Source organism: Oncorhynchus gorbuscha, linkage group LG10, assembly GCF_021184085.1.
Source record: "Oncorhynchus gorbuscha isolate QuinsamMale2020 ecotype Even-year linkage group LG10, OgorEven_v1.0, whole genome shotgun sequence".
NCBI classification, from domain to species: Eukaryota; Metazoa; Chordata; class Actinopteri; order Salmoniformes; family Salmonidae; genus Oncorhynchus; species Oncorhynchus gorbuscha.
In genome coordinates, this window is record NC_060182.1 from 14,948,314 (window position 1) to 14,959,383 (window position 11,070).

Genomic DNA, 11,070 nt, shown 5'->3' on the forward strand with positions numbered 1-11,070 from the left:
CAGTCTTGTGTTGTTGACTTGTTGTTTTTGTTTCGGGTAGTATTGTGTGTTTTCTTTCCTTCTGTGAGTGTGTGTGGCAGGGTGTGTGTTGGATTCTTCGGGGTGAGTGAGTGTGTGTGGCAGGGTGTGTGTTGGACTCCTTCGGTGTGTGTGGCGGGGTTGGTGTGTGTGTGACAGTTCCGTACGTCACTGTCCTCCTCACAACCCCCCCCCCAACCCCACCGACACTAAAACAACACACTTTGCCTCCTACTCTTCCCCTGGGCTGAGAGACAGAGACAGACAGAGGGAGGAGGGGAAAAAGGGTTAGAAAGGGGAAGAAAAAAAAGAAAGAAACATAATATATTAGCATTGTGTTAAACAGACCGGTACCACCCCACACAGACAGGTACCACCCCACACAGACAGGTACCACCCCACACAGACAGGTACCACCCCACACAGACAGGTACCACCCCACACAGACAGGTACCACCCCACACAGACAGGTACCAACCCTCACAGACAGGTACCAACCCTCACAGACAGGTACCACCCCTCACAGACAGGTACCACCCCACACAGACAGGTACCACCCCACACAGACAGGTACCACCCCACACAGACAGGTACCACCCCACACAGACAGGTACCACCCCACACAGACAGGTACCACCCCACACAGACAGGTACCAACCCTCACAGACAGGTACCACCCCTCACAGACAGGTACCACCCCTCACAGACAGGTACCACCCCACACAGACAGGTACCACCCCACACAGACAGGTACCACCCCACACAGACAGGTACCAACCCTCACAGACAGGTACCACCCCTCACAAACAGGTACCACCCCACACAGACAGGTACCACCCCACACAGACAGGTACCACCCCACACAGACAGGTACCACCCCACACAGACCGGTACCACCCCACACAGACAGGTACCACCCCACACAGACAGGTACCACCCCACACAGACAGGTACCACCCCACACAGACAGGTACCACCCCACACAGACCGGTACCACCCCACACAGACAGGTACCACCCCACACAGACAGGTACCAACCCTCACAGACAGGTACCATCCCTCACAGACAGGTACATTTACATTTACATTTAAGTCATTTAGCAGACGCTCTTATCCAGAGCGACTTACAAATTGGTGCATTCACCTTATGACATCCAGTAGAACAGTCACTTTACAATAGTGCATCTAAATCTTAAAGGGGGGGAGGGGTGAGAAGGATTACTTATCCTATCCTAGGTATTCCTTAAAGAGGTGGGGTTTCAGGTGTCTCCGGAAGGTGGTGATTGACTCCGCTGTCCTGGCGTCGTGAGGGAGTTTGTTCCACCATTGGGGGGCCAGAGCAGCGAACAGTTTTGACTGGGCTGAGCGGGAACTGTACTTCCTCAGTGGTAGGGAGGCGAGCAGGCCAGAGGTGGATGAACGCAGTGCCCTTGTTTGGGTGTAGGGCCTGATCAGAGCCTGGAGGTACTGAGGTGCCGTTCCCCTCACAGCTCCGTAGGCAAGCACCATGGTCTTGTAGCGGATGCGAGCTTCAACTGGAAGCCAGTGGAGAGAGCGGAGGAGCGGGGTGACGTGAGAGAACTTGGGAAGGTTGAACACCAGTCGGGCTGCGGCGTTCTGGATGAGTTGTAGGGGTTTAATGGCACAGGCAGGGAGCCCAGCCAACAGCGAGTTGCAGTAATCCAGACGGGAGATGACAAGTGCCTGGATTAGGACCTGCGCCGCTTCCTGTGTGAGACAGGGTCGTACTCTGCGAATGTTGTAGAGCATGAACCTACAGGAACGGGCCACCGCCTTGATGTTAGTTGAGAACGACAGGGTGTTGTCCAGGATCACGCCAAGGTTCTTAGCACTCTGGGAGGAGGACACAATAGAGTTGTCAACCGTGATGGCGAGATCATGGAACGGGCAGTCCTTCCCCGGGAGGAAGATCAGCTCCGTCTTGCCGAGGTTCAGCTTGAGGTGGTGATCCGTCATCCACACTGATATACCACCCCACACAGACAGGTACCACCCCACACAGACCGGTACCACCCCACACAGACATGTACCAACCCTCACAGACAGGTACCACCCCACGCAGACAGGTACCACCCCACGCAGACAGGTACCACCCCTCACAGACAGGTACCACCCCACACAGACAGGTACCACCCCACACAGACAGGTACCACCCCACACAGACAGGTACCACCCCACACAGACAGGTACCACCCCACACAGACAGGTACCACCCCACACAGACAGGTACCACCCCACACAGACAGGTACCAACCCTCACAGACAGGTACCACCCCACACAGACAGGTACCACCCCACACAGACAGGTACCACCCCACACAGACAGGTACCACCCCACACAGACAGGTACCACCCCACACAGACAGGTACCACCCCACACAGACAGGTACCACCCCACACAGACAGGTACCACCCCACACAGACAGGTACCACCCCACACAGACAGGTACCACCCCACACAGACAGGTACCACCCCACACAGACAGGTACCACCCCACACAGACAGGTACCAACCCACACAGACAGGTACCACCCCACACAGACAGGTACCACCCCACACAGACAGGTACCACCCCACACAGACAGGTACCACCCCACACAGACAGGTACCACCCCACACAGACAGGTACCACCCCACACAGACAGGTACCACCCCACACAGACCGGTACCACCCCACACAGACAGGTACCACCCCACACAGACAGGTACCACCCCACACAGACAGGTACCACCCCACACAGACAGGTACCACCCCACACAGACAGGTACCACCCCACACAGACAGGTACCACCCCACACAGACAGGTACCACCCCACACAGACAGGTACCAACCCACACAGACAGGTACCACCCCACACAGACAGGTACCACCCCACACAGACAGGTACCACCCCACACAGACAGGTACCAACCCTCACAGACAGGTACCAACCCTCACAGACAGGTACCACCCTCACAGACAGGTACCACCCCACACAGACAGGTACCACCCCACACAGACAGGTACCACCCCACACAGACAGGCACCACCCCACACAGACAGGTACCACCCCACACAGACAGGTACCACCCCACACAGACAGGTACCACCCCACACAGACAGGTACCACCCCACACAGACAGGTACCAACCCTCACAGACAGGTACCACCCCACACAGACAGGTACCACCCCACACAGACAGGTACCACCCCACACAGACAGGTACCACCCCACACAGACAGGTACCAACCCTCACAGACAGGTACCACCCACACAGACAGGTACCACCCCACAGACAGGTACCACCCCACACAGACAGGTACCACCCCACACAGACAGGTACCACCCCACACAGACAGGTACCACCCCACACAGACAGGTACCACCCCACACAGACAGGTACCACCCCACACAGACAGGTACCACCCCACACAGACAGGTACCACCCCACACAGACAGGTACCACCCCACACAGACAGGTACCACCCCACACAGACAGGTACCACCCCACACAGACAGGTACCACCCCCTCACAGACAGGTACCACCCCACACAGACAGGTACCACCCCACACAGACAGGTACCACCCCACACAGACAGGTACCACCCCACACAGACAGGTACCACCCCACACAGACAGGTACCACCCCACACAGACAGGTACCACCCCACACAGACAGGTACCACCCCACACAGACAGGTACCACCCCACACAGACAGGTACCACCCCACACAGACAGGTACCACCCCACACAGACAGGTACCACCCCACACAGACAGGTACCACCCCACACAGACAAAGAGGATCGAAACTTCCATCTCTGAAATAAAAGTTCATCCAAAACATTTGATGTCAAGTTTGATTTATCCGAGTTCTCCTTAACAGTAGCTCAACATGCACAAAACCAGAACTGTACAAAACACAACAACACAAAGTCATCTAAAGAACTCTGTCACACACACACACACTGCACCCTGTGGTCACACACACTTACAGACAAAACACAAAGGCTATATCTCCCTCTGCAGGAACCTGAACAGAGCTGAACAAAGCGTTTCAATCAAAATCTCTCCTCTCGCTCCCATCCTTCCCAGAATTCCTTCTGTTTGACCTTTCACCCCAACCTCACTGAAATACAACACTGGGAGGTTTCTGTCTCAGAGAAAAGTACAAAGAAGGCAAATGGTGGAATGATGAACAGAAAAACATGGGCAGCAAGAACAGAAGGAGAGAGAGAGAAAGACAGAGAGTCACGGATGAAGAAGAGCATCACTGGTAAAGTAAGGACATCACAGAGGCAACAAGAACAGAAGGAGAAAGAGAGTGCAGCATCACTGGTAAAGTGCAGGGGGGAAGATACAAGGGGAAGAGAGGACATCACAGGGAAGATACAAGGGAAGAGAGGCAACAAGAACAGAAGAGAGAGAGAGAGAAAGACAGAGAGTCACGGATGAAGAAGAGCATCACTGGTAAAGTGCAGGGGAAGATACAAGGGGAAGAGAGGACATCACAGAGGCAACAAGAACAGAAGGAGAAAGAGAGAAAGACAGAGAGTCACGGATGAAGAAGAGCATCACTGGTAAAGTGCAGGGGAAGATACAAGGGGAAGAGAGGACATCACAGAGGCAACAAGAAGAACCAGAGAATAAGTAAACAGGGAATATAAGGCAGTAGGTCTGAAATGGACAGAAACACAGTTCATACAGTTATTAGAAGTGGAGAATAGAATAGGCACAGATAAGCAGTGGACACGAAGATAGACATCGGGACATACAGATAGACATCGGGACATACAGAAAGACATCTGTACTGAAAGTGAGGAAAATGAAGTGAAAGTGTGAGAGAGCATGTATTTACCAGAATGGGAGGGGCAACTCAGCCTGTGGAGGGGGAGGAGAGGCCGTGACTCTGAGCCCTGGGATTGGCTCCTTCTCTCTGGAAGTACTGCGAGGGGGCGGAGCCTAGCTTATGGGCCACTGCTATTTAGGAAGGGAGGGGCAAGGTGGTGGTGGTGGGGGGTACATGAGAAAGAGACAGAGACAGAGAGAGAGAGGAAGAGAGAGGCAGGGGGAGAAGGGGGAGGTGTTTGGTGTTGTCAGAGGCACACGGGAGGAGGAAAGAAATAGAGAGGCAGGAAGAGAAGAGAGAAAGAGAGAAAGACACAGAGAGAGTGAGACAGAGTGATAGAGACAAAACCAGTGAACTTGGTAGAGGCAGATGTCAATACGGCACACCAGAGAGCATAGTTCACACTAGCATGGAGTAGACGGTGTGAACCAGGCACGGCTCTGCAAATCACAAGGCAGAGTCCCAAGACACGGTGTGAGACGCATTATGACCACACTGCAATATGAGAAACACAGAAAGATCACAGACAGAGTGAGAGGCACAGAGACAGAGAGAGAGGCACAGAGACAGAGGCACAGAGACAGAGAGAGAGGCACAGAGACAGAGAGAGAGGCATAGAGACAGAGAGAGAGGCACAGAGACAGAGGGAGAGGCACAGAGACAGAGAGAGAGACATAGAGACAGAGAGAGAGGCACAGAGACAGAGACAGAGAGAGGCAGAGACAGAGACAGAGAGAGAGAGGCACAGATACAGAGACAGAGAGGCACAGAGACAGAGAGAGAGGCACAGAGACAGAGAGAGAGGCACAGAGACAGAGAGAGAGGCACAGAGACAGAGGCACAGAGACAGAGAGAGAGGCACAGAGACAGAGAGAGAGGCACAGAGACAGAGGCACAGAGACAGAGAGAGAGGCACAGAGACAGAGAGAGAGGCATAGAGACAGAGAGAGAGGCACAGAGACAGAGAGAGGCACAGAGACAGAGAGAGAGACATAGAGACAGAGAGAGAGGCACAGAGACAGAGAGAGAGGCACAGAGACAGAGAGAGAGGCACAGAGACAGAGAGAGAGGCATAGAGACAGAGAGAGAGGCACAGAGACAGAGAGAGAGGCACAGAGACAGAGAGAGAGGCACAGAGACAGAGAGAGAGGCACAGAGACAGAGAGAGAGGCATAGAGACAGAGAGAGAGGCACAGAGACAGCAACATACATCAACAGAGATGAAGCGATATAGACACACAACAAATATATATATACAGTACTGTGCAAAAGTTTTAGCCAGGTGTGAAAAAATGCTGTAAAGTAAGAATGTTTTCAAAAATAGACATGTTAATAGATTATATTTATCAATTAACAAAATACAAAGTGAGTGAACAGAAGAAAAATCTAGATCAAATCCATATTTGGTGTGACCACCCCTTTGGCTTCATAACCATATTTGGTGTGACCACCCCTTGGCTTCATAACCATATTTGGTGTGAACACCCCTTGGCTTCATAACCATATTTGGTGTGAACACCCCTTGGCTTCATAACCATATTTGGTGTGAACACCCCTTGGCTTCATAACCATATTTGGTGTGACCACCCCTTGGCTTCATAACCATATTTGGTGTGACCACCCCTTGGCTTCATAACCATATTTGGTGCGACCACCCCTTGGCTTCATAACCATATTTGGTGTAACCACCCCTCGGCTTCATAACCATATTTGGTGTGACCACCCCTTGGCTTCATAACCATATTTGGTGTGACCACCCCTTGGCTTCATAACCATATTTGGTGTGACCACCCCTTGGCTTCATAACCATATTTGGTGTGACCACCCCTTGGCTTCATAACCATATTTGGTGTGACCACCCCTTGGCTTCATAACCATATTTGGTGTGAACACCCCTTGGCTTCATAACCATATTTGGTGTGAACACCCCTTGGCTTCATAACCATATTTGGTGTGACCACCCCTTGGCTACATAACCATATTTGGTGTGACCACCCCTTGGCTACATAACCATATTTGGTGTGACCACCCCTTGGCTACATAACCATATTTGGTATGACCACCCCTTGGCTACATAACCATATTTGGTGTGACCACCCTTTGGCTTCATAACCATATTTGGTATGACCACCCCTTGGCTTCATAACCATATTTGGTGTGACCACCCTTTGGCTTCATAACCATATTTGGTATGACCACCCCTTGGCTTCATAACCATATGTGGTATGACCACCCCTTGGCTTCATAACCATATTTGGTATGAACACCCCTTGGCTTCATAACCATATTTGGTGTGAACACCCCTTGGCTACATAACCATATTTGGTGTGAACACCCCTTGGCTACATAACCATATTTGGTGTGAAAACCCCTTGGCTACATAACCATATTTGGTGTGAACACCCCTTGGCTACATAACCATATTTGGTGTGAACACCCCTTGGCTACATAACCATATTTGGTATGAACACCCCTTGGCTACATAACCATATTTGGTGTGAACACCCCTTGGCTACATAACCATATTTGGTGTGAACACCCCTTGGCTACATAACCATATTTGGTGTGAACACCCCTTGGCTTCAAAACAGCACTTTGTACACTTGCACAAAGTCAGGGATTTTGTAGGCATATAGTCAGGTGTATGATTAAACAATTATACCAAACAGGTGCTAATGATCATCAATTCAATATGTAGATTGAAACACAATCCTTAACTAAAACAGAAACAGCTGTGTAGGAAGAATAAAACTGGATGAGGAACAGCCAAACTCAGCTAACAACAGTTTTACTGTCAAATGTCATACACCATGTCAAGACACAAGGTAGTTATACTGCATCAGTCTCTCCCAGGCAGACATGTCAAGACTGAGCCCAGCAACAAGACACAAGGTAGTTATACTGCATCAGTCTCTCCCAGGCAGACATGGCAAGACTGACAGACATGTCAAGGCAGACAGACATGTCAAGGCAGACAGACATGTCAAGGCAGACAGACATATCAAGGCAGACAGACATGTCAAGGCAGACAGACATGTCAATGCTGACAGACATGTCAAGGCAGACAGACATGTCAAGGCAGACAGACATGTCAAGGCAGACAGACATGTCAAGGCAGACAGACATGTCAAGGCAGACAGAGGCTTCCAGATGTGCTGCTCTTTTGAAGAAACACAAAGAAACAGGAGACGTTGAGGATCGTAGACACAGTGGTCGGACAAGGAAACTTACTGCAGCAGATGAAAGACACGTCATGCTTACTTCCCCTCGCAATCAGATGTCCAGCAGTGTCATCAGCTCAGGACTGTCAGAAAACAGTTGGACCCTGGTACACACATCTACTGTCTGGAGAAGTCTGGTCAGAAGTGGCCTTCATGGAAGACTTGCAGCCAAAAATCCATACCTCCGACGTGGAAACAAGGCCAAGCGACTCAACTATGCACAAAAACACAGGAACTGGGGGGGCAGAAAATGACAGCAGGGGCTCTGGACTGATGAGTCAAAATGTAAAATATCTGACTGCAGCAGAAGGCAGTTTGTTCGCTGAAGGGCTGGAGAAGGTACACGAATGAGTGACTGCAGGCAAGTGAAGCATGGTGGAGGTTCCTTGCCAGTTTGGGGCTGCATTTCTACAAATGGAGTTGGGGATTTGGTGAGAATGAACGGTCTCCTCAATGCTGAGAAGTACAGGCAGATACTTCTCCATTATACCATTTTTGTTTACCATCAGGGAAGGCATCTGATTGGCCCCAAATTTATTCTGCAGAATGACAACGACCCCAAACATACAGTGAAAGTCATTAAGAACTATCTTCAGCGTAAAGAAGAACCAGGAGTCCTGGAAGTGATGGTTCGGCCCCCACAGAGCCCTGATCTCAACATCATCGAGTCTGTCTGGGATCACATGAAGAGAGAGAAGCACGTGAGGCTGCCTAAATCCACAACTGTGTGTGGTTAGTTCTCCAAGATGTTTGGGCCAACCTACCTGCCGAGTTCCTTCAAAAACTGTCTGCAAGTGTACCTAGAAGAATTGATGCATACGTGAAGCTGTTTTGAAGCCAAGGGGTGGTCACACCAAATATGGATTTGATTTTTCTTCTGTTCACTTACTTTGCATTTTGTTAATTGATATATATATATATATATATATAGAGAGAGAGAGAGAGAGAGAGAGAGAGAGAGAGAGAGAGAAAGAGAGAGAAAAGGAAAATATGCTGGAGACAGGCTCATATTGCTTGAGACACTCCAGATTTCCTATTTCTACTCCAACTATTGTCCCCCCAACCCACCTCTCTAACCCAGCTCTCTAACCCAGCTCTCTAACCCAGCTCTCTAACCCAGCTCTCTAACCCACCTCTCTAACCCACCTCTCTAACCCAGCTCTCTAACCCACCTCTCTAACCCAGCTCTCTAACCCACCTCTCTAACCCACCTCTCTAACACACCTCTCTAACCCAGCTCTCTAACCCAGCTCTCTAACCCACCTCTTTAACCCAGCTCTCTAACCCAGCTCTCTAACCCAGCTCTCTAACCCACCTCCCTAACCCAGCTCTCTAACCCAGCTCTCTAACCCACCTCTCTAACCCACCTCTCTAACCCAGCTCTCTAACCCACCTCTCTAACCCAGCTCTCTAACCCAGCTCTCTAACCCAGCTCTCTAACCCAGCTCTCTAACCCAGCTCTCTAACCCAGCTCTCTAACCCAGCTCTCTAACCCAGCTCTCTAACCCAGCTCTCTAACCCACCTCTCTAACCCACCTCTCTAACCCACCTCTCTAACCCACCTCTCTAACCCAGCTCTCTGACCCACCTCTCTAACCCACCTCTCTAACCCACCTCTCTAACCCAGCTCTCTAACCCAGCTCTCTAACCCACCTCTCTAACCCAGCTCTCTAACCCACCTCTCTAACCCACCTCTCTAACCCACCTCTCTAACCCACCTCTCTAACCCACCTCTCTAACCCAGCTCTCTAACCCAGCTCTCTAACCCATCTCTCTAACCCACCTCTCTAACCCAGCTCTCTAACCCAGCTCTCTAACCCACCCTCTCTAACCCACCTCTCTAACCCAGCTCTCTAACCCAGCTCTCTAACCCACCCATCTCTCTAACCCACCTCTCTAACCCACCTCTCTAACCCAGCTCTCTAACCCACCTCTCTAACCCAGCTCTCTAACCCAGCTCTCTAACCCACCTCTCTAACCCAGCTCTCTAACCCACCTCTCTAACCCAGCTCTCTAACCCAGCTCTGTAACCCAGCTCTCTAACCCAGCTCTCTAACACACCTCTCTAACCCAGCTCTCTAACCCAGCTCTCTAACCCACCTCTTTAACCCAGCTCTCTAACCCAGCTCTCTAACCCAGCTCTCTAACCCAGCTCTCTAACCCACCTCCCTAACCCAGCTCTCTAACCCAGCTCTCTAACCCACCTCTCTAACCCACCTCTCTAACCCAGCTCTCTAACCCACCTCTCTAACCCAGCTCTCTAACCCAGCTCTCTAACCCAGCTCTCTAACCCAGCTCTCTAACCCACCTCTCTAACCCACTCTCTAACCCCAGCAGGGCTCACCTGACTCTGGGAAGGTTGAAGACCTCTTCCCTGGGTCTCTCTGGAGCTGAATGTTCTTCACTGAGAAGATGGAGGACGCTGAAATGAGGGAGACACATCAGGGAAAGAGTTCTCTCGGACACTTAACGCTGCTAGCCAGGTGTGGTCGTGGAGTAGAGTGGGTTTGACATGGGTTTGTTGATATACTTTGTTGGTTAAGATAAGGTGTATAGATGTAGTGAGGTCATGTAAGGTTGAGCTGAAGACCTACTGTCAGACAGTGTCTGAACCTGCTCCCCCAGGCTCCTGAAGTATGGATGTCTCAGAGCCTCCTCAGCCGATACGCGCTTCATCGGCTCAAACTAGAGCGAGAGAGAGAGAGAGGGGGGGGGGTCATACATCGGTCTGTGTCTAAAGTGAACACATTAATTGTTTTAGGACTTTGTCCTCCATATTTGTTTCGTCCTTCCATCTTACCTGTAGTAGCAGTGAAAGAAGGTCATGTCCATCACTGTCTATCCTAGAAGAGAGGAAATGGGGGGGGGGAGAGGGGGGGCACAAAAACAACACTGTCGAAGGCTGACTGAATTCCTACAGTGAAAACAGCAGTACAGTACATACAGCAGCTGTCCTGTGATGCCTGTGTGTGCAGGTG

At 51.0% G+C, this 11,070-nt stretch overlaps 1 protein-coding gene across 3 annotated transcripts in view; it reads right to left on the reverse strand.

The window, feature by feature from the left end:
• Window positions 1-217: 217 nt before the first annotated feature.
• LOC124045584 (cyclin-dependent kinase 17-like) overlaps window positions 218-11,070 on the reverse strand; it is a 125,382-nt gene continuing 114,529 nt past the window's right edge. For 2 of the 3 annotated variants that reach the window (XM_046364969.1, XM_046364971.1), the window contains 5 exons: window positions 10,893-10,935; window positions 10,687-10,777; window positions 10,437-10,514; window positions 4,881-5,002; window positions 218-265 (listed from right to left, as the gene is read on the reverse strand). In XM_046364969.1, coding sequence (XP_046220925.1) covers window positions 4,899-5,002; window positions 10,437-10,514; window positions 10,687-10,777; window positions 10,893-10,935 — 316 coding nt within the window. In that variant the 3' untranslated portion in view covers window positions 218-265; window positions 4,881-4,898. The remainder of the gene's footprint in view (window positions 266-4,880; window positions 5,003-10,436; window positions 10,515-10,686; window positions 10,778-10,892; window positions 10,936-11,070) is intronic. The other variant, XM_046364970.1, reaches the window with a different exon arrangement.